Genomic DNA, 23,896 nt, shown 5'->3' on the forward strand with positions numbered 1-23,896 from the left:
CCTCAGCAGGCCGTGAGACCGTCGCTGCCTGGGCCGTTCTCCTATGTTCTTTGAGCCAAGCAGCTTGGGGACATGAAGCTCTCGTGCAGCATGAGAGCTAGGACTCGGCGTGTGACCGGGAGAGGCCCAGAGAGCTGCCCGTCAGAGAGGCCGCGGGCCTGCTGGGTGCCGTGGCCTGGAGCCCTGTGCTCAGGTCCGTAGCCTGCCTGTGGCTCAGTTCAGTCACAGTGTGGGGGCCCGTGCCGTACGTTAGCCGTGGTCTTTGGTGGAAGTCTTCCAGGTGCGAGGAAGATGAGAGCGCAGTGCTGGGGAGCCCTCGGGGCCCCTCTTCCAGCTCCCCCCTCTTTGGGGCCGACTTGTGCAGAGTCGTGTGTGCATTGTAACCTCTCCCAGCGTGACACTGCTGTTGCTGTCAGCCAGCTTCGTCCCCACCATGCTGCCCAAAGCCTTTCCCTGTGGTCACCAGTGGCCTCCCTGCCCGACTGTCACGTCTGTGGGTTGGGGAGTTGGCCTGGGTAATGAGTGTGGCGGATCAGTTAGAGGCGGTAGAAGTCACGCGAGAGCACGCAGACCTAGGGTGGCAGTGCAGGAGCTCCAGGCAGGGCCGGGTGCCGGGCACCGTCCACGGGGGCTGCCGGTGTGAGCACAGAGCCCACAGACATGGCCGAGCAGCACCGCGCCACATCCAGGGTTTACCGTGGGACAGAGGCTGCTGCATTCGTTTTCCATTTCTCTTTGGCCCCAGTTTGCAGTCCAAGTGACTCATTTATGTTTTCCACTTAAATCTGTAGCTTTTTCCAAGGTAATTATGTGCTTGATTTTTTTCTGTTTTTTTTTAAGTTTATTTCATCCACGAATGAGAGAGATGGGTGTGGGGAGGAGAGGAGCCTGACGGGGCCTGGATGCCGTGACCCGCCCCGGGCCTCAGCAAGCCCGGAGTGCGAGCACACGCAGGCCTGGACTTGGCCTGGAAGCTCTCGCCGAGGTCGGCGTCGGGAGTGTCACCGTCCTCCCCAAGGGTGACGTGTTTTGTATTCTGAGGGAGCAACATGTTCACGGTTCATTTGAATTAGCCCATTGTTAAGTTTTTGCCCTCCGTAATCTAGTAATTCAGTACTTATGAGTCTCACGGACACTGAGAAATGAAGGCTAAGTGAGCGTGAGCCTGTTCGTGACAGAGTCCCAGGAGTGTCTGCGCGTGGGGTTCCCCTCCTGTCCCTGCTACCTGGGCACAGAGCTCCGTGTCTAAAACTGAAGTTTCCTGGCCCTGACTTCTGAGGTGCAGAAGGGCGGCGAGCCGCGACCCTGTGTGCGTAATTCTGAAATGTGTTGGCCTCTTCCTTTCTCTTGCACCTTATCGCCGCCCTTACTGTCGTTTCAGATCTGCGCACTCACTGCAGCCTCCTTCCGGCGATGAAGTGTCTGCTAACGTGTCTGTCCAGCTCTACAATGGGGAGACTCAGCCCCTCGCGATCACGTTGGAGAACATCGGGATGGAACCCCTGGAGAAGCTGGAAGTCACCTCAAAGATTCTCACCACCAAAGGTAGGTCTCTCCAGCAGGCTCGGCCCCAGGAATGTGCACACCCTGTGCTCGCAGAGACACTGTAAACAGCAGTGTTAGGAACCTCCCGGCTTCTCCCACTTGTAATTTAGTGCCGCCACGCCAGTGGGATACCGCTCACGTTCGAAGGACACACCGAGGACAGTAGAGGAATCGCGCCCACGGCTTTACGCCCCTGGTGCTCTGTACTGGGCTGAGCATTGGCCGGATCTTCAGAAAAGTGATTTTTTGAATGAGTGAACGAGGCATGGACTGGAGAGCGGCGTTTGTAGGCTCAGAAGCCCAGAGGCCGGGCTCCACCCGACCGTGCACTGACCCAGGGCTCTGCGGGCCCAGCACTTAGAGGTTAGTTCCTGAAGACCGATGTGCCAAGTTTAAGAGGAGAGGTGTGAAAACATGGACCTGAAGCCCTGGACTGGGGCTGGGGGTCTCTGGCACCTGGGACAATAGAGTTGTCGTTCAAGGACTCTCAGCAGGGAGACCGGTGAGGACCCGCACTGCACAACGGGCATTTCGTAATGAATGCTGCGCGGTCACCGATCAAGCTTATTCTAAAGAAGGGCAGCAGTTTCCAGCCGCTGAGCTGTGAAGAGGCGAGGTGAACTGCAGGAGTGGAGCTAAACCCTCCCCGACACTACCTGACGCGTTAGCCTGCTGGTCCAGGCGTCAGCCCGCCCGACAGCGGGTTCAGCTCAGAGTACTAGATGAAGGGCTTTGATGCAGGCTCTTCATCCTAATCCTACATATTTAGTCCTCAAAAATGGAATGGGGGCGGAAGGGGTGAAATTCAGGTGTTTAATTCAATTCCTCAAAGACTGAGAAGCAGGGTCCCCAGTGACGGGAGCAGGGGGAGGGACTGGGTACTTCTGGGTTCCCTGCTCTGGGACCGGGGACTCCCGGGTTCCTGCTGTGGCACACGGGGACTCCCGGGTTCCCTGCTCTGGCACACGGGGACTCCCGGGTTCCCTGCTCTGGCACACGGGGACTCCCGGGTTCCCTGCTCTGGCACACGGGGACTCCCGGGTTCCCTGCTGTGGCACACGGGGACTCCCGGGTTCCCTGCTCTGGCACACGGGGACTCCCGGGTTCCCTGCTCTGGCACACGGGGACTCCCGGGTTCCCTGCTCTGGCACACGGGGACTCCCGGGTTCCCTGCTGTGGCACACGGGGACTCCCGGGTTCCCTGCTCTGGGACACAGGTCAACGGCTTCCTCTCTAGAGCTCCGCTTGCTCATTGCTGGGCCCTCGTTGGCTCATCCGTGCAATCAGGCCATCCTTGGTGGGTCTGCTTAGCTGTTACCCTTCCGGGAAACCCTCCCGAGACTGCGTTATTGGGTCCTGCCTGGTCTCAGGTGCTCTGACTCATGGGGTAGCCCTGTGTGTCCCAGGAGTGCTCAGGGGCTGAGTCTCTCAAAGGCGGTGCCTGGGTTTTCTCTTTTCTTTCCAGGGCCTGGCATGTAGCAGGTGCCCAGGCCAGAGGGACTGGGTTCCTCACGTTTAGTGAGGGCAGGAAGGGTGTTCCTGTCTCACCGGTTGGTGGAAGGGTGATGAACAGGTAACGCGTGTGGACCACGGTGAGATTCCAGGTGAGCTGCGTGGCTCCCAGTTAGGTGTCCAGCTCTCCACTCCTCGTAAGTCTCCCCCTCTGCCGCCTTGTCCAGACCCTCCCCTTCCTGGAAGGCCCACAGGAAGTTAGCGCGGCGCTGCCCCTTCACAGGCCCGGCTTCCGCTCTGGCTTCAGGCTACCTGAGCCTATGCTGCCCCTGAGCCTTTGGGCTCTCTGGAACCTGCTCTTCATGACGGCTATTATGGAAATACACAGACACACAGAAGAGCTGGAAGAGTTTTATGGTAAACGCTGCAGGCCTGCCAACAAGGTTCTGTAATTCGCATTTGGCTCGATTTGCTTTATCACATGTATATGTAGTTGCCTCTCTGTCCATTAATCCATCTTATTTTTCAATGTACTTCAAAGTCAGCTGCAGTTTTTAGTATGTTTTACCCCAAATGCTCCAGCGTGTTATGTCATTAATTCGAATTCAGTTTTTCTGCTTTTGGTAAAACATACATGCAGTGCCGTGTATAAATCTAAAGTGCATGTGATGAGTTTGACAGCTGCAGGCACATTCCCTTCCCCCTCCCTGAAAGTCCCCTGGTGTTTCCTCCCAGTCCCCGCCCTTCCCTGCAGGCAGCCACCTGGTCAGCCCCCGTAAACCTCTACGCTGCCACGCAGACCGCAGACCGGGGCGCTTCTGAAACCAGATAGAACCCTTCCCCCTCCCTGAAAGTCCCCTGGTGTTTCCTCCCAGTCCCCGCCCTTCCCTGCAGGCAGCCACCTGGTCAGCCCCCGTAAACCTCTACGCTGCCACGCAGACCTGGGCGCTTCTGAACAGATAGAATTGCAAGGGCGGAGCGTTCGGCAGTGGTCCCTGTGACAGGGCCACCGTCCCTGCGCCCTCCAGCCCTCACATCTCGTCCCCATCGTGCCTCGCTGGCGGCTAACTGGCCTTTGTGGTCGTGTCTTTCCCTGTGCTGCTCGCCAGGTCTGTGCCAGCCCCTGGGGTGGCTGTGCGGCTCCCTCACGTCGTGGACAGGAAAAGTGAGAGTTCCTGACCTGTCTGAGCTCACGTGGCAGGTTCACTGGGGACCAGAGTGAGGAGCAGGCTTCCCGATTCTCGCTCTGGCCCTCGCCTGTCATCCTGCGGACAGAAGGGAGACCAACACATAATCTATGGCACGGTCTAGCCATTTCAAAACGGCACAGTTCCGAGGGGAAAAGTAAAGCTATCACTCTTTTTGAAAATTCTCGTCCCAAACTGCAGTCCATTTACATGTGGGATTAAATAAGTGAAAGCAGACCATCTGCTTCCGGGATACACAGAGAGTCGTCCCTGTCACTTATGCCGTTGCTCCAGAGGCTGTCAGTATTGACGGATGGCTTGCTCTGTGGGAGGGTGGGAAAACGTCTCCACCAAGGACTGGGCGAGGTTTATGTGAGGTAGGGTGGGGCCCTCCGATTCGGTTGTGGATATTAAGTAGCACCTGGCTCCCTTGCAACCTTGTCTTTATTTTAAGCAGCTTCCTTAAGGGTCTCACTTGTCTGCTCTCCGCAGCTTTGCCACGTGGAACTAAGCGCCCCATCCCTGGCCCTGGCATTATTTCCCGTGCACGGCTGAGTCGTTTCGGTGGTAGGAATAGCTTTTGGTAGTGGTGCTCTCCTCGTGCAGATGAGTGGCGCTTCACATGGTACAGCCGCCCACGAGGTGATCGCGACACCTCGAAGAGGCCGCTCTGGGAGGGGGTGACAGCAGTCTGGTATTTCACGGCTGCATCCCGTGTGCCTAAGGCCTGAGAACGGGGCTTGTCACATAGTAGGTGCCCAACAGTTGCTAGCCCTAGGACCAGCTGCCGGGGGGGCCATGGCGTGAGATGTTACCGCGGGCATGGAGGTCCTTGGGACAGCCCGAGCACAGGAGCACTTCATCCCCGTGCACCTGAAGGATGGCCACCGCTCTCAGTGCGCCCCTCACCACCACAGACCACATACGTCTGTGCCCGGGCATGCGGGACTGGCCTGTGGGCTCTGCGCTTCCCTCATCCCGATGCCGGGAAGGCACTCAGAGTCCCTCAGGGGCCCCAAGTCTCTGCACATGTGCTCCCTTCAAACACCGGCCTTTGTAAAGGAGTTTCTTGTTCTGTCTCTCCTGCCATCCCCCTGCTCTCCGACGTGCCCAAACGGTAGCTCAGTATTACACACTCTGTCCATCGTAGGCAGGCCTGGGCCATCGGCTTTGTAGGCTTTGCTGGGGCAGGTGGGTCGCGGGCCCTCCAGCTCCCGACATGCACACATGCATGGATGCCACACCTCGTGTCAGGACAAGGATTACCTGGAGGTGTCAGGTAATCATTCTTATTATGGTTTACGCATGAGCAAGTCTGTTGATGGTGAGAAATGCCAACTGCTGCCTTTGCTTAAGTCAGCACAGGTTTCATTGTAATAAAATTCAGATGGACAATTGTCTGTGTTAGCTCTTCCACGATTGTGTAAGATGTGTGTGAGAATGTGAGTGTGTGCACAAGTACAATGTACACATACAGGCACATACGTACTCTTGAATTTCATTTCTCTAGTTTACTTAATTAAAAATTTGCTAGACGGTGTATGTGCTTGCTGGAGAGAGAGAGAAAAATCGAGAAAATGAGAAAGCATCCCCATGTGGGATGACCACGCCGCGATCCCTTTCCCCCACTCTCCTTGGGATTTCAGGCATGTGTGCACACAGCCCGGCATGCTTTCCAAGCCACTGGGTCCAGGACTGAATAGTGTGGTCGGCCATGTGGGATCTGGCTGTCTAACCCACTTGGCCACCTGCTGGCCCTGGTTTACTTAGAGAGAGAGACTTAAAAACTCAGAAATGGGGTCAGCAACAGGCGGCATGGCATGGTGGTTAAGGCTCTGGACTCCTACCTGACGGACGATGGTTCAGGTAGTGGACCTGGAAGCTTAAAAATCACACCACGTATGTGTGCATGTGGGCCCCAAATCCTGAGAGGAGAAGGGATTGCGGCGTGATCGTTCCCTCCAGGGGGTGCTTTCTCACTTTCCCTCTCATTGTCTCTCTCTGGCAAGCACACACACCTTCTAGCAAAAACTTAAAAAACAAAACAAAATAAAAACCGAAACCAGCTCATAGATGTTTGAGGTGAGGGTGTCCTTATTGCTCGCTTTCTCACGACGTTGTAGTGCGGCACTTGTACAGCCAGAAGCACGTACTAATGGCCTCTCACCGGGGAGGACCGGCAGCCCTTGCCTTTCTGTGTTATCCGTGTAGAAGAACCGATCTCATTTAATGGCACTGAACTAAACTTTAGCTTTCCAAGAAGGACCGTTACGTCGGAAGCCACATTTCGCAGGGGAAGCATTGGTGACACTGCTGCTCTGTGATTAATGTCTCTCGCTGTTCCCGACAGCACGTTGTAGCTGGGGCCCGGGAGCTTGTGAAGGCCCGTTAGACGTCCCACGGTAGTGACGAGAAGAGCCTTTGAGACGCGAAGGTCTACGACCGGGCTCTCCAGCCCTCTGAGCCGCCTGCGGTAGCTACAGAAAAGCCCGTCGTGCGTGGGTTTTCTGCTGCTTCTTAGCAGTGCCTGGGCCGTCGGCATCCGAGGGAAACAGTGGCTTCCAATGAGTGGATTTGCCTGTTATCTGTGTGTCACTCTTAAGCCACAGAACTCAATACAGAAATAAGCAGTACAGGTAGATATTTTTCTTTCTTTCTTTCTTTTTTTTTTTTTTAAGTTTTAGTTCTTTCACGAGAGAGCTCATGCATGTGTGAGATAGAGACAGACAGAGACAAGCACTCTGGCCGGGTCTGGTCAGCCGCAGCCCCTTCCTGGCTCTGCAGTTAGGGTCTTGGGTATACACATGCCTGGCGCGTTTCAGCTTGACTCAAGATCAGAACCCATGATTGGCCGTGAGGCTTCCAGGCAGGGCAGCACCCCATGGTCTGCACTGCCGAGGCTGCTGGCATCTTTCTAAGTATGCTTCGTGCTTGCAAATAGCAGGGTTCTGAACAGAGGGTTCTAGGCAGGGGGCTCGCAATGTCATTTAGTCCTGTGCTGAGGTGGGGACTGTGTGCCCTGCTGTGTGTGAGACAACTCCAGCCCGTTGCACCTTTTGGTCGGACTGGGGTCTGCCCATCCCCTTCCTGGTCGTTGCTGTTTGCAGTTACACGTGTCTGTAGTTCCGATGCAGCTTGCCTGGTGACATGGACATGGGGTTTGGAGTCCAACAGGTTTGGCTGCAAGACACGGCTCTGTTAGTTATTAGCGGTGTGCATATTCTTGAGCAAGGTTCTGGGTGCTGGAGGCTGGGTGTTCTCTCACATTCCAGAGCAAGCTTTCGCATCTCTTTGGTGTCTAGGACAGCGCCAGGCATGCAGTAGGTGAGGAGCCTGCAGGTTGCCGCCCCAGGGAGTGGGAGACGGGTGCTGGTTTCCTCTCCTGGGTGCATGGCCCGGGAAACTGACACATCAGAATGATTCAGGCTGCTCCAGACGAGCGGCCACGTCCCCACTGGAGGGAGAGAGGGCCCCTGTCTAGATTTCCTGTCTTGATCTGTCTTTTTCTTTCTTAATGTGTGTTCAGAAACCATCTCAACTTTCTCCTTGTTCTCTGATTTTCCTGGAATGATGAAATCTAACGAGTCCCCAGATAAATGAGCATCCACTTGGGTTAAAACTGGCAAAGCAAAACCAGAAAGCACTCAGGAGTGCCATGGACAGCTCCCCTCCGTGCATGGGGCAGGGGTCCCCAGGGGAAGGCCAGGGCTAGAGCAAAGCACCTGGGGGGCCACAGCTCTGAGCCAGGGCTAATCGTCCCCTTTGTTCCCTGGACACAGGCTGCCTGCTCCACAGTTCTCAGGGCCCGGCTTAGTAACAGGCTGGCTGTCCTGGCCCTGAGACTGGCCCTCCTGCTGGGCTCCCTAACTTTTCAGTCTGGTCTGTTTCTGAATTGTGTGCACTAAACTATTTTTAGGTAGTTCTTTAAAAAAATTGTGCCAGTGCAGAGCAAAGTTTTAAAAATAAATCTTGTAGAAAAGTGGTTTCTACTTTTTTTTTTCAATTTACTCTAGGGTTTGTGTGCTTACTGGAAACAGGTAGAGATCGAGGGCAAGTGAGAAATCACCTCCCGGAGTGGATGTTCACATCACAGTCCCTCTCCCCCACTCTCTCTGGAGATTTTGGGCATGTGCCCACATGTGCCCAGAGTGTTTTTCAGGCTGCCAGGCCTGGGACTCAAACCACTCAGCCTGCCACGTGTGATCTGGCTGTCTTAACCTCTGTGCCACCTGCTGGCCCCAGTCTTCACTTCTTAGTGTCATCAAAGAGTGGTGTGCCCCAGGGACGAGGAGTGGGCACAGGCTCTGTTTCTTCAGTCTTTCAGCTCTCAGGCCATGTGCCGTGCCCCAGGGACGAGGAGTGGGCACAGGCTCCGTTTCTTCAGTCTTTCAGCTCTCAGGCCACGTGCCACTGTGCTGGACGTGGCAGGTCTGTCTTTTTCTTTCTTAATGTGTGTTCAGAAACCATCTCAACTTTCTCCTTGTTCTCTGATTTTCCTGGAATGATGAAATCTAACGAGTCCCCAGATAAATGAGCATCCACTTGGGTTAAAACTGGCAAAGCAAAACCAGAAAGCACTCAGGAGTGCCATGGACAGCTCCCCTCCGTGCATGGGGCAGGGGTCCCCAGGGGAAGGCCAGGGCTAGAGCAAAGCACCTGGGGGGCCACAGCTCTGAGCCAGGGCTAATCGTCCCCTTTGTTCCCTGGACACAGGCTGCCTGCTCCACAGTTCTCAGGGCCCGGCTTAGTAACAGGCTGGCTGTCCTGGCCCTGAGACTGGCCCTCCTGCTGGGCTCCCTAACTTTTCAGTCTGGTCTGTTTCTGAATTGTGTGCACTAAACTATTTTTAGGTAGTTCTTTAAAAAAATTGTGCCAGTGCAGAGCAAAGTTTTAAAAATAAATCTTGTAGAAAAGTGGTTTCTACTTTTTTTTTTCAATTTACTCTAGGGTTTGTGTGCTTACTGGAAACAGGTAGAGATCGAGGGCAAGTGAGAAATCACCTCCCGGAGTGGATGTTCACATCACAGTCCCTCTCCCCCACTCTCTCTGGAGATTTTGGGCATGTGCCCACATGTGCCCAGAGTGTTTTTCAGGCTGCCAGGCCTGGGACTCAAACCACTCAGCCTGCCACGTGTGATCTGGCTGTCTTAACCTCTGTGCCACCTGCTGGCCCCAGTCTTCACTTCTTAGTGTCATCAAAGAGTGGTGTGCCCCAGGGACGAGGAGTGGGCACAGGCTCTGTTTCTTCAGTCTTTCAGCTCTCAGGCCATGTGCCACTGTGCGTGGACGTGGCAGGGTGGGAGTGGGTTTGTGGGCGAGTCCCCGGGGCAAGGCCATTCTCGGTGTTCAGCTCTTCGTTTGGGGAAGGTAACAGCTTTCAAGTCTGACCCACTCAGGTTTGTTTTTTTGGAGAGGTTTTCGCTATAGGGTGTGTGCACTGGCCAGACAGACAGAGAGAGACATGGAGACAGAAAGTGAGAAATCCGCCCCCCCCAGGGGGGATGGTCACGCCACAATCCCTTCTCCTCCCAGGATCTTGGGCACACACGCACACGCGCCCGGTGTGAGTTTTAAGCCACCGAGTCTGGGATGCGAACCGCAGTTGACTACGTGGGAGTCCAGCGACATAGCCATTATGCTAACTGCTGGTTCCCTGACCCACTCAGGTTTGATCCTGGCTTTGTGCTGGCTGGCTGGAGGCTTGGGCCAGGTGATTCGCTTCTGTGATGGCCCAAGTCCTTGTGGCGGACACATCTGTCCCATCCCGTGTCGTCAGAGTGCGCAGCACCTGGGGCGGCACTAGCTCACTGCGTGCTCCGTCAGCAGCAGCTCCCGAGCACCGAGTGCCGCCGCCTTTCGGGAAGGCCTATTCCTCGCTCTTTCCTAAGGATTTCAAAGTCGTGTTGTGATCCTCTGTTTCTTAGCCTGGCATTGAGAGAGGGGGTCATGTGGCCTGCTGCCCCTCCTGTCACCCCCTTCTGGCACCTTCTGCAGCCCCCACTGTGTTCAAGTGCTGTACTCCGCAGAGCAAGACCACAGCGAACCCTGCCCTCGGGCACGGCGTGCGGTGGCAAGGCTGGGCTGTGCACGGGTGCTGTGAGTGCCACGCATGCGGGAAGGGGGTGCGGGCCCAGGGGACTCGGCCTCCGCGCGATCGTCTGCCCTGGGGACGGCACCGTTTGTCCTTTGTGTTTCCCTCCCAGGGTCTGCAGGCCCAGTCACTGCTGCTCGTCACAGGCAGAAACCACAATGGGCCTCCTGCCCCAGCCCTCCCCTCAGCTAGGAGCGCAAGCCTGTGCCCACACCGGCATGTCCAGGTTGGCCTGGGCCCCAGACCTCTGCTCCCACGTGGCTTCCAGCTCCTCATGGCGTGCACCAGTGTGGCTGGGCCAGCTGCTCGCCTTTTCCTGGCTGTTGGAGAAGGCCTTGCTGGGCACCGCCTGCTCCCTGGCCATCCCCAGTACTGGGGCCACCCAGAGGAGTCCCCGAGGCTGCAGGGTGGGCTCCCACAGTCTCCGGCCATCTTTGAGCACAGTTTTGTATTTGGGACTCTGCTCACTCCCAGACGGCCTCTGTGCATCTTGGATGCTGTCCCTCATCTGCAGAGCTTTTTGTATTTGGGACTCTGCTCACTCCCAGACAGCCTCTGTGCACCTTGGATTCTGTCCCTCATCTGCAGCGCAGTCTGCAGGCCATCTTTTAGAAGCTTTCCCGACCCTTCAAGTAGAATGAATTTCGCCGCTCCCGCTGCAGACTGCCTCGCTTATGTGCGATTACGGTGGCACTCCCTCCCTCGGCTTTATGGGTTCAGCAATCAGACACTTAGATCGCATTTCTGTGCCGGCTGCCACGCAGGCACATGAATAACCCATGAGCCCAGTCCCAGAGGAGCACTGCTCAGTGCGGGAATCAGACGGCGTTCGCTGAACGGAAGCTGTTTCTGACTGCACAGCCCGGGTGGTTTCTGCCCTGTGGCGAGCCACAGTGAATGGGCCTGTGGTGCTTCCAGAAGGACAGGGCCGCTCCTGGTGGCCTGCGGTGCCTCGCCTGTGTGCCTGGCCTGCAGGACCACAGGGGTGCTCTCACACGCGTGCCTCTTACTCGGTGCCGAGGCCACGCTGGAGATGCTTATGAGACAGGCCGACCCCAGGACACGATGCAGTGCCTTTTTTCCCCTATCGTGTGAGAGGCAGAGAAGGAAAGTGTGTGCACATGCGTGGAGAGGAGGGGCGTGTCTGACAGGGTGCTCCTGTGCTGTGTGTCTCCCCACCCCAGCTTCCCACCTCTCGATGCTGGGCTGGGAACTGAACCTGGGCCTGCCACGCAGCCCCAGCCGTTGTGCCGGGTGCCTCCTGTGCGTGCCACTCTGGCAGGGTCTGTGCTTTGTGATCACCATGGCACGGCCTGGCGTGTTGCCCATCGGGAGCACAGGTGGGGTAAGCGAGCGTGCAGGGCAGGCAGGAGGAGCCACTGTCTGGCTTTGCTCCCGAGGACTTTAAAAACCAAATTCCAGGCTAGTTGTCAGGGTCCTTGGTATGTCATGCCGACCTAGAAAATTACAATTAGGAAAAAATGTACTTCTTAAAATAGAAGCACACACTCTGTCACAGGTTTGTTCCAGGCCCAGCTGGGGACTCACTAAGGAGTAGATTGTCCGCAGAGCCAGGCCTGCCTCTGGGTGGCCTCGAAGCCGACCTGAAACGGGCACAAGGGCAGGGCCTGTGCGGGCAGTAGCCACGTGGGCTCAGTGGCACGCTCTGAGTCCAGATCTCAGCGTGGTCCCTGCTCCGTGCAAGTATGCCCGACGTGGGGGCCGTCGGTGGCCTCCTCTCAAGGGCCGGAACCTGGCAGCGACGATCATTGGCCTCCACTTCGCCGCCTTTGGGCGTGTTTGGCAGGTGCCCCCACAGCCTGGGAGAAACCCTAGGGGATGGTGACGCTCTGACTTGGCCCGTCATCACGGACGCTGTCTCCTGGCCTCTGTCCGGAGGTGTCCGCAGCCATGGCCTCGGGGAGCCCGGAGGAGGTCGCAGAGCTCATTTTAGCCAAGTTCATCTCTCGGTGGAAACACTTAGGAAATGAAAAGTATTTCAACAGACAGAGGAGTGCCGCAGCGACAGTTTCTCCCCAGCTGTGCTTCCTTGCAGGCTGGACAGACAGAGCCAGGCCCCGCAGGTCCGTCCAGTTGTATCCCACCCTCATTTGGGGTATCAGCTAGTCAGCAGGCTACGACTGCATCTGTTCTGTGTGTAATGGCATACAGCTTTACGATCTTCAAATCGAGAGGGACCTTCTGTCTCATCTGGTCTAAGCTTTGGGGGACTTTTATGCCCCTACACCAGCATCTCCTACAGTCATAGACAGCCCCGTTGCTGCCAGGCCTGGCCCCCTCAAGGGTCAGGGTGGCATCTTCTCGATCTCTCTGTTTCCAGAGCCCACGCTGTGCCTGCCATGGGCTACTGAGTGGCTTCACAGTGAACGCGAAGAGCAAGTCTGTCGCAGCCTGCAGAGCTCCCGTGGCTTTCACGGGCACGGTCCGAGCAGGTGCCGGGGCCACGGGCTGGGCTGAGACCACATCCTCTCACTCGGCCCTCACAACACCTCCAACATGCCTCTGTCTGTAGATGGGCACCTCGGAACCGCGTGTGTTCACAGAACTTGTGCGTGGCAGTGTCAGCGTTCAGAGCCAGGCCTGACTGTCCGCTCCTGGTGTCAACGACCACGTCGTATTTCCTAGGATCTCCTTCAGGGAGCTACCCCCCGTCACCTTGCCAAGGCTTCCCGGCACACCCTCCCCACTCCTTGTGCTGGCTGGTCAGTGGCTTCAGATGAGGGGTGAGAGGTGCTGGAGCAATGGGAAGGGCGAGGTCTTTGCCCGCCTGGCTGTGACTCTTGGCTCTCTCACTTTCCGGCGGTCCAGCTTTGGGTAGGTTGCTTACACTCTCCGACCCTCAGTTGCTTCACTGGTTGGAACCGTGCAGCCCTGCCGTCAAGTCAGCACACGGCTTTTACAGGTGGTCATTGCAGCTCCACCCGGTGTTCCCTAGGGCCAGCCCTTTCCTTCCCGAGTGCCCTGCCCTGTCCTGCCCTGCCGAGCGAGTGTAGACGTGTGTGTTTGTGTGTGTGTGTGCGCGTGTGTGTGCAGAGCTTGCCTGCCCCTCTGGACTGGCCTCTCCCTGGTCTGCTCGGCTGGGCCTCTGGTGCGTGCGAGGTTGTGCAGCTGCCACAGTCCTCCTGCTGCTTCAGCCGAGCTTGCCCTGCAGGCTCAGACAGTGACACACGTGCCGTCGGTTCCCGCCCTCGCCTTCGTCCACACGCTGCCTGGCACACCATACAAGACTCCGCACAGGCGCAGGCCCCCTCCTCCCCACTCCCGGCTGGGTCACGGCGCTCGGTTGCTGTGAATGTGGGCGCAGGCCACGTTTCCCTGCCTTGGTCCTCCGTGAGTGGGGATGAACGATTCTCCATTAGACTAGAGTGAGAGCTTAGCGTGGTCATGGGCGCGTGTCCGTATGTGGCGGGTCTGTCTGTGAGATTCTAATAGATCCCACTGTAGAAAATTCACATAGTATAAACAATGTGCAGTTACCGCGATCCGGAGCCTCAGAGACAGCCACTGTTGGCGTCTCAGCATGTCTTCTTCCATTTTCTATGTGAACATTTATTTTATTTTATTTTATTTTATTTTATTTATTTATTTATTTTGGTCCAACTGCTGTCCCCCGCCCGCTCCTCCCCCCAACATATATTTTAAAAGAATTATTTAATTTTATTTATTATTATTATTTTAAAATTTGACTAGAGAGAGAGCAAAAGAGAGGGAAAGTAAGAAAACAAACTACCAGGTCCAGGATTCAAACCATGGCCAGCCATGTGGGAGTGCAGTACCCCAGCTACCACGCCACCTGCCAACCCCCTCTGAAGGTTTTTATGTGCTTGCAATGACATCGTGCATCCAGTCTGGTATTCTTCTCCCACATAACTTGGCTCCATCTGTCCCACTTACAAATCTAAAGGATGCTCGGCATACCTCCGTCCGCCGGGCCGGCACACCGCAGAGTGCCTGCCGAGTGCCAGGTCAGCGTTGAGCGGGGAGAGAGGTGGATGGGAGCCGACACTGAATGCCAAGCACAGGGTCAGATTCTCTGTCAGAATATTCCGTCCCCATGATCTGGCGAAGGGGTACGAGGGTTACCCGGTTTGGAAACGGAGCTTGGGGCTCAGGGGGTGGGAGGAGAGCCTGGCTCTGCGCTAAGTGCTTGTTTGACAGGGTCACTGGTTCCGCATGAGAGAACTGTCGTGGAGATGAGTAAACCGAGGCACATGGAAGTCACCGGACTCCTGTGACTGACCTGAGACCCAGCCAGAGCCAGGACGTGGACCCGGGCCCTTTATCTTGCAGCTGGGAAACTGCCTCCCCAGGTGGCAGGAGTCCAGGTGAAGTCTTCCATGGTCGGCTGTCCGGTGGAGTGCACAGCTTAGACGGTGTGTGTGTTGGAGCTCGTGGAGTCACTGGGATGGGAGAGGCCCCATGCAACAGGAGCCTCTCAGGTCGGCCTGCGAAGGGGGCAGGACTTCCCTGTGTGAGAAAGGGGCCAGAGCCTCCGCAGAGGGAGCAGCTCGTGTGCTGGGGAGCTGGGAGGTCCAGGGGCAGCGGGGAGCAGCGGGGAGCAGCGGGGAGGCCCGAGTGGGCTCCCTGAGGCTCTTTGGTGCATGTGCCATGACAGCTGGACCCGTGCCAAGAGTCCTCGCCTATCTCCTGCCCACCCCAGGACCCTGGGAGCAGTCGCAGGAAAGGACCCCAGATATGGCCAGCTCTGGGTGCCCGTGTTCCAGAGGTGGCCTGCAGGATCTTTGCCGGGTGGGGGCGGGTTCGGCCGGCCCTCGGTGTCTCGCTGGTGTTGGTACTTCACGGGAAGGTTGGCTGGTGCTCCTCGCTGTTTAATGAAGCTGCCACACACTTCCTGAACTCCGAGGGCCCTGGGAGCTGACCCCCGCAAACAGGGCACAGGTAGATTTCCGTCCTGGTTTCATGCAGCCTGGCATTCTTATCTCATTCCGTTCCGAATCGATTTACCGAATTAGGAAATTAAGACAGCGCAATTTATTAAGTTTGAACACGTCTAACACGCGTTTATAGAGTGAGAACTCGTGAGTGACGGGGCCGTGTTGGTGGCCTCCAGTTCTCGCTCGCCCTGGGGTCTGGACTGGTCAGACACATGGCACCTGACACAGGACGGTGAGACGGCAGGTGTACTAGTCACTTGTCCTCCCAGCCCAGGTGGGGACCCTGCCATGCAGGGCCACATGTGGTTGCATTCAGGCACCCAGCCAGTGGCAAGCAGAGATGGTGGGGGCAGACGTTGGGGCATTGGGAGGGTGGGGCACCCTGGTGACCTGGAGGTGACTGGCTTGTTTCAGTCACTGCAGGCTGGCAGGAACCTGGAGCGTCCCACCCAGGGAGAAGCTGGAGCCATGTCCGGTCTCTGTGGTCAGGCGTTTCCCTGGGCACTTGGGGCTGGACTTGTAGGGACGTTTGAGGGCCACGGTTCTGCCAGGTGTCGAGCAGCACATGGTGCTGGGCCTTGATTTTAGCCCTCCCAGTGCACTCCCGATTGTGAGGAAGGAGCTGGGGCTGCAGAGGTGACAGAGCTGCCTCCGGAGGTGCAGTGGCCCCCCTCCATCCTTCCTAGGTCCTCGTCCCCCCCTGGGGCATCTCGCCTGCAGTGTCTACTGTGTGGGCTTCGTGCTTACAGAGGTTACTCTGCTCAATCTGGACAGCTACCCTGGGGCACAGTTTCTGTCCCACTTACCGCCAAACCTGGCTCAAAGCACCGGTTTTCCTCCAGGGGCTCAGGCTGCTTGGGGTCGAAGAAGCGCCAAGCCTAGGGCCACCGCCTCCACTCAGGGCCTTCTAAAGACAGAAGCAGATTTTCAGAACAGCTCGGGACGTGCCTGTCCTGCCCAGGCCTTCCCGGTGCTGCGCGCACTTCTGCGTTTCTGACTGTGTCTTCTCTGAAGGTCTCTTGTACTGAGTCGGCCTCCCCTGCCAAGTTGGACCCTCCCCCCTGCCACACACACCCTGGCGTTGGGGATGGCCACACTGCAAGCCCTTTTCCTCCAGTCTCCTCTCAGGGTTTTGGGCACACATGCACTCAGCATGATTTTCAAGTTGCTGGGTCTGGGACTTGAACTGTGCAACTGGTCACGTGCGATCCAGTGTCTGAACCTCCATGACACCTGCTGGTGCTCTGACTCATTTTCAAGAATAAACAAAGCTTTACTTTTGTCAGCGAGAAGGGGCAGCCCACTGGGAGTGAAGACAGCCTGACCCGAAGCCCCTCACGGAGGCTGCTTCTCCCTCCTCTCGTGCTCATTTCTGAGGGTGGAGGGGGATGCCACTCAGCACCTCTGGATGATGGAATTCTCGTAGTACTTTGACTTACCCATTTTAAATGCTTTTTTTTCCTTCTTGCTTTTGAGAATGTGTCACAATTTTCTTGGGGAATCGGTCAGCCTTAGGTTGCCTGTTACATCCTCCTCATTGCCGTTCTTCTATTCTTGCAGAAAAATTGTACGGTGACTTCTTGAGCTGGAAGCTGGAGGAGACCCTGACGCAGTTCCCTCTGCTGCCTGGGCAGGTAGCCACGTTCACTGTCAGCGTCAAAGCGAAGCTGGATTTCTCCTGCCAGGAGAATCTGCTCCAGGACCTGAGCGACGGTAAGCTCTCTCCTGGCTCCCGCTAGCATACCACGCTGGGCACCGTGTGGCAGCCAGCGGTTGTGGCTGCTTGCTGCCCCCTCCCGGTCACACGCTCACTGTCCCCTAACTCAGGTTGCCTGAGTCCGACCTGAGTGCTTTGGTATCAGTGAGTTACCCGTGCGCCTGAAAGTAACAGAAGGACTTTTCAGCTAAGTGATCTCTTTTTTTGTATTTTTGGCTAAAAGAACAAGTCTTTATTTAAGACTGGAGTCAGCAGAAAGGCATAAGGTTCGCCGTAACGTGGAGAAGGGAGCTTACTAGTCCCATGGGACGTCAGGAGCGAGCCACACTGCCCGAGGCGGTGCCAGAACAGGCAGGCGTGCATGCGTGGCAGCAGCAGAAACCAGGTGTGTCCTCTCACTGCTCGAGAGGCCGGTCTTCAGTACTCGAGCTGGTGCGTAGGAGAGAGGGCAGCTGTGGACCCTCACCGCCTCTCGGTCCTCGCTCTCGACTGCTCTGTGTGTGCTCTCTGGGAAGACCCTGAGCGTAGCAGCACGTAGAGGTGACTGTGTTCTAGGTACAGCCGCTAATCAGCTGCGGTGACGAGCTCCCCTTCAGGACTGGTTTCTGAAGGGGACGGAGGGAGCTTACGTTTCTTGTACCATTGGGACTAGCCGATGAGGGATGAGACTGTTTTAGTAATGTCGCATCGTGAAGTGTGCGTCCCCTCCCTGAGAAGCACCGTGGGATGCAGCGTTCCGCTCAGGCTGCCTTGATGAAATGCCACAGGCCGAGTGGCTTAGCCAGCAGAGGGGTTTTGTGGAAGAGCATTACGGAGTCTGCTAGCCCCAGAGCAGGCTGCCAGCAGGGCTGGTGTCTGGGCAGGGCCTCGTCCTGGCCTGGAGATGGCTGCCTTCTCCCCGTGTCCTTGCCTGGCAGAGACAGTGTCTCTCTGGGGTCTTTCCACTTCTTTAAAGGGCGCTGGTCCTAACGGAGGGGGGCCCCAGCCTCGTACCTTCGGGGGATTTTCTGCCCTCACAGTCCTTCCTCCATGTATAGCCAAGTGGGGTTAGGGTTGGACTCAGGAGTTGTGCAGCTCATAGCGCGGGTATCGTGCGTAGAGTCCACCTCTGGGACTTACTAACAGTGTCGCTTTGGGTGAGTGACGTAGCCTCTCTGTCCTCAGTCTCCTAATTTACAGAAGGATCATAATCCCCATTTCTGGATGGTTGAGGAGTTTACCACCACTGAGGACATGGTAAAGGTTGCTAATATTAGTGGTATGCCCCCCTCCACCCCCACTACTCATTTACAGCATTTTAAAAATATCTGACTATCTCCTATTGTGAGACAAGCACTTGACTAGTTGCTTTTAATTTATGTTGTTAGTTGATAAATAACTGTATATATTTATGATGTACAGTCAAATCAAAATTTGTGAATAATGATAAAATCAGGCTAATTAATGTATCTATCACCTCAAATATTTACCATTTCTTTGTGGTGGGAACATTTAAGGCCCTCTCTCGTAGTTATTTTGAAATACACGACACGTCGTTACTGACTGCGGTCCCCCTGCTGCACGTGGAGCCTTCCTTCCCTGGAAGTATTTTGTTGGGTTTTTCCTGTCCGCCCTTAGCGTGGGAGTGCCGTGGGAGTCTTGCCCAGCCCTGTGTTCTGAGTCTGGACTGTGACAGGCCTGAGTGTGCTGTGGCCTGGATTACGAGCAAGGGCCTCTGCTCCCTGCCCCTCCCCTGTGCGGGGCCTCAGCTGTATTCCTGTTTATTCTTACAAGGATTTCCCTCCTAAAGACTTCTTCAGGGAGTTGTCAAAGATCCCAGGGACTTTACTCAACTCACTGTGCTGGAGAATCAGACTCCTCGGTGCGTGTGTGTGACAGTGACTCTGTGAAGATCTGACGTGGGGGCCAGCAGGTGGTATGGTGGTTAAGGCGCTGAGCTTCCGTATGGCATACCATGGTTTGAGTCCCGGACCTGGTGGTTTGCCATCTCTCTCCCTGTCTCTCATCAAGTGAAACATAGTAATACAATGATAATAAAATAAAACGAATAATTCTTAAAACAAAACTCTTTGGACTTTCTCCCCTTACCTACCTGCCCATTTCTCTCCTCTTTTAAACACTGGCCTGCCCCTCTGTCTCAGTAGCTTGACTGGAGGCCGGCCGACCCCCAGAGGGCTGTTTCCCAGTCCTGGAGCCGGGGAGTCTGGGACCAGGCGCTGGCAGGCCCGGTTCTCTGCTGTGTCCTTATGGCGGGGACAGAGCGGGAGCACTGGGGCCCTACTCTTCTTAAAAGGACCCTGAACTCGTGACGGGGTTCCACCTTCAAGGCCTCATCCAACCGCACCCCCTCCAGGGCCCCACCCGAGTGCTGTGTCACTGAACTTGGGCGGCGTGAGGACACATTCAGCCCATAACACCTCCGTAAAATGTGCTCTTTGTACTCTGCTGCGTTTGCAGTGATGAGAGGTTTCGTGTGTTCTGCAGGCGTCTAATAAAACATCCTTCTTGTGTTATTAACAAAGGTAGGAAACAAATTCAGTGTCGGACCCCTTAGGAACTGCAAGAGTCAAGTGGATCTAACGTGTCAAGACTGAAAAATGCTGGATGAAATGATTTTCCCCCTGCTTATAAAGCACTCTAACCACTGCACTGCATTTGCTGTCAGCACACGGCATCTCATAAGTTCAGACTTCTTTTCCTTAGGAGGGAGTTCGGCTGAATAAGCGGGGCCAGCACCTGTCCAGGGAGTGCTTGACTGGATCTTACCCAGGGCATTCGTCTTGGCCGTGGACTCGCAGCTGCGATGAGCTGCCTGTGAGACAGGAGGGGTGGGGCTGCGGCCTCCCTGCGGGCCGCCTGGGTCCCGCTATGCCGAGGAGCAGCGAGACAGGCCGGGGTGTCGGTGGCCGTCTGAGCCGACCGTCCAGTGCGGGCCTGTTCAGGCGTGCTACTGTGCCTCTCTTTTGCCATGGAGGGGACGGGCACCCTCTGCCCTTCCAAGCTGGGGATAAAACTGCAATTTGGGATTTGCGGCCTGGGAATTTACAACATGAAACCAAATTAGAACTAGAATCTGGTTACCAAGTGGCTTGTCCATGTAAGGCTGGGCTAGCTCCAGGCCAGTTGGCTACAGCACACGCGAGCTAGAACGCCGTGGCTGGCGACGAGACGCCCTTATCAGCAACGGTTAATAGGTGCTCTTGGCTGGTTATTCGCCTAGCAAATGACAGAGCGAGACCGAGATTCTTCCTAGGCAAGTTTTTAAAGAGAATCTTTTCATTTTAGATTTTTGCTTTAGGGCATGTACAGGCATGTACACTTGCGAGAGAGGGAGAGAGCACGCACTTCCCGGGGAACGGCCCCCCTGTAATTCCTTCTCCTCTGGTCTCTACTCAGGATTTTGGGCACACACACATACCTGGCATGTTTCTCAAGCCGCTGGGTCTAGGACTTGAACGGGAGAGTTGGCTATGTGGGATCCAGCACCTTAACCATCTTGCCACCTGCTGGCCCATGAGACAGAGTCTTCTTTTTTTAAAAGAGTTATTCGATTTCATTTGTTGTTATTATTTTTAAAAATTTGACCATACAGAGACAGAGAAAGAGAGAAAGGGGAAGCAAGAAAACAAGCCGCAAGTTGGGACTCGAACTGTGGTCGGCCATGTCCAGCACTGCTAATTACTATGCCACCTGCTGACCTGAGACAGAGAATGCTTTTCTTTTTTTTAAGAGTTATTCTAGGGGCCCAGCAGATGGCTTGGTGGTTGAGGCGCTGGAATTCCCACATGGCCAACTGCGGTTTGAGTCTGGATCTAGTGGCTTGCTTTGTAGCGTTCTTTCTCTCTGTCTTTCTCTGGCAAAACTCATGTGAAAAAAAATACTATAAATAAATAAATAGAGTAATTATTAAAAAAAAAAGAACTATGTATCTTTATTTATTTGAATTTGACCAGAGAGGGCCAGAGTGAGAAAGAGAGAGGGAAAGTGAGAAAGCAAGCTGCCAGGTTCAGGACGTGAACTGCAGTTGGCCATGTGGGAGTCCAGCGCCCTTAACCACCACACCACCTGCTGGCCCCTGGGACAGAGATTCTTAATAGGCCTGTCTTAGAGAGGAGAGCAGGTCAAGTTTCAGAGGGAAACGGTGGGCACGGAGGGGCCCTTACAGACCGTGGGCCCTGAGGTGGACGATGGATGGTTGAGGTGAGTGTGAGAAGTCGCCAGACCGTGTCAGACACCTGTAAGCTCTGGGCAGTGGCCACATGTGGCATCTTGGAACTGGGAGATGGCCCTCGTGTGGCTCACAGTTTGACAGTCCAGAAGCATCTGTGTGGGGACCACTAGCAGACCCGACGTGTTTCTAGGTGTGGACTCACCACTTTTAGACCTTACTGTGAAAAATGGAGCAGTCGTCCCGGTCAGCTGCTGGGAGAGAGTGAAAGTTACCGAGCGTGGTCAGGTGGGTGGGTGAAGACCGCCCTGGCCACCTTGTCTGCCTTGTTTCTATTTAACCTCCCCACGCACTCCATAAAGTAGGTGTTATCACTGTAATTCCCGTTTTGTGAAAACAGGTGGGAAGAACATTCTACAGAAAATCGAAGAGATGCATCAAAGGCTAAGCATGATTTTTAATCAAATCTTGGATTTGAAAAAAGACTCTAAAGAGATCTTTGGAACAACTGGGGAGCTGAATGTATACTCTATATCAGGTGATATTATAGTAACAATGACAAATATATCCAGGGTGATAATGAAAGTACAGGTAGAATGTTATTTTTTTTTTTTTTTAAGACGTTTTTTGCTATAGGGCGTATGTGCTCACCAGAAAGAGAGACAGATAGACAGAAAGCGAGAAAAGGGGAGGATGGCTGGGGGGGATGGGGAGATGGCCACACCACAATCCCTTCTCCTCCATTCTCTTCTCGGGATCTTGGGCACGCATGCACATGCGCCCAGTGTGAGTTTAAGCCATCGGATCCAGGACTCGAACTGCGGTCAGCTACGTGGGAGTCCAGCAATGTAGTCATTACACTAACTGCTGGTCCCAGAAAGTTATTATTTTATTTATATTTTTAAGAGAGATTTTTGCTGTAGGGCATGTGCGCCCACCTGAAAGACAGATAAAGACAGAGACAGAAAGCAAGAAATCACACACCCCCTCCCCAGGGAGGATGGCCACACCGCAATCCCTTCTCCTCCAATCTCCTCTCAGAATCTTGGGCATGCACACACATGTGCCTGGTGTGAGTTTGAAGCCACTGAGTCTGGGACTTGAACCATAGTCGACTGCGTGGGAGTCCAGCGGTCTAACCGTTATGCTACCTGCTGGTCCCTGCATGTTCTTATTCTTAGGAAATACATGCCAACGTAGTTAAGGGTAAAAGATAATTATGCCTACACTCATTTTGGTATGGTTCAGACAAAAAAGTCTATGAGAATATGAATATAGAAAGAAATAAAGTAAATGTGTCAAATTGTTAAATGTTAGTGGCTTTAGATAAAGGATATGTGGGTTTTCATTTCTATTTTTGTAACTTTTCTGTAGGTTTGATATTTTTCAAAATAAAAATAGAGAGGAAAAGAAGACTTTGTAGAAAATGCTTTGATCTGTTACATTTTGATTTCTAAATGCATTCACAGAAAGCAAATTATTTCCCCTCTCTTCAAATTCGTGGAGACCTCGGTCTTTTTCATACAACCTGCCTCAGGTAAGCGGGACCCACGTTTCACCCGCAACATGGTGCACTCTTGCCCTGTAACACCTATGGTATCTGGAAATCGCTGATTTCTTTATTTTCTTTCAAACTTTTCTGGAGGGCATGTGTGTTCCCTGGAGAGAGACAGAAAGAAGGAGAAAGTGAGAAAGCACTTCCATCCTTGGGGAAAGGTCATGCCACAATCCTGTCTCCATCTCCCTCCTTTCCAGATCTCGGGCCTGTGTATACACATGCCTAGCATGTTTTTCAAGCCATTGGGTTCAAGACTGGAACTGCGTAGTTGGCCATGTGGGATCTGGCTCACATAACCATAAGGCTATGCATTGGCCCCGATTTTTTAGAATTTTATATTTAAGATGAGAAATCTTGGCATAGTGGTTATGTTGCTAGACTCCCACATAGGTGACCACGGTTTGAGTCCCGGACCCAGTCGCTTGAAAATCACACTGGTGTGTGTGCATGCTCAAGATCCCAGGAGGAGAATGGAGAAGGGACATGGCCATCCCTCCAGGGGATGATTTTTTTTTTCTTTTTTGGAGAGGTTTTTGCTATTGGGTGTGTGCACTTGCCAGACAGACAGAGAGAGACAGACAGAAAGCGAGAAATCACCCCCCAGGGGGGAATGGCCACGCCGCAATCCCTTCTCCTCCATTCTCCTCTCGGGATCTTGGGCACGCACGCACACGCGCCCGGCGTGAGTTTAAGCCACTGGGTCCGGAACTTGAACCGCATTCTGACTGTGTGGGAGTCCTGCGACATAGCCATTACGCTAACTGCTCGTCCCGCCAGGGGATGATTTTTCACTTTCCCAGCTCATCTAAACGCTGGGCCCTCATAATTTGCCCCGGACCTGCTTGCCCTCCTGCGTTTCCCTGCTGGTGAAAGCCATCCACCCAGAGGTGCATGCAAAGTACCTGGGGTCACTTTGGACTGCTCTCCTCTCACTGCTGAAGTTCCTCGCGGGCCTCTAAGTCCTGTCTGCTCCCTGATACTTGCGTCCTTTTCCTCGCTTGGCTCCGTTCACACACTAACCGTCGTTTATCGAACCTCGAGGAGCCTGGGCTCTCTCCTCCCTGCGACTAGCCCTCCTGGAATTCATCTTCTGTTATGTCCCCAATTTCTCTCCCTCTCTGCCCTCTGTGCTGCTAGACCTTGGTGTGGCCCAGCCGTCCTGCAGTCCTGCTGTGAGCGCACGGTGTTGGCCTGCAGGTGCAAACCTCTGTGCTCACCATTCCCGCTGCTCGAGTGGCTGCTGTCCTCTGGCTGCTGCTGGC

The 23,896-nt window shown here is 54.8% G+C and overlaps 1 protein-coding gene across 5 annotated transcripts in view; it reads left to right on the top strand.

Annotated features, from left to right (window-relative positions):
* TRAPPC9 (trafficking protein particle complex subunit 9) overlaps nt 1-23,896 on the top strand; it is a 635,544-nt gene that overhangs the window by 196,490 nt on the left and 415,158 nt on the right. For all 5 annotated transcript variants that reach the window (XM_006152123.3, XM_006152122.3, XM_006152126.3 and 2 more), the window contains 2 exons: nt 1,382-1,545; nt 16,752-16,904. In XM_006152123.3, the coding sequence (XP_006152185.1) occupies nt 1,382-1,545; nt 16,752-16,904 (317 nt within the window). The remainder of the gene's footprint in view (nt 1-1,381; nt 1,546-16,751; nt 16,905-23,896) is intronic.

The sequence above is a fragment of the Tupaia chinensis genome, unplaced genomic scaffold (assembly GCF_000334495.1).
Source record: "Tupaia chinensis unplaced genomic scaffold, TupChi_1.0 Scaffold000335_1, whole genome shotgun sequence".
Classification (NCBI taxonomy): domain Eukaryota; kingdom Metazoa; phylum Chordata; class Mammalia; order Scandentia; family Tupaiidae; genus Tupaia; species Tupaia belangeri.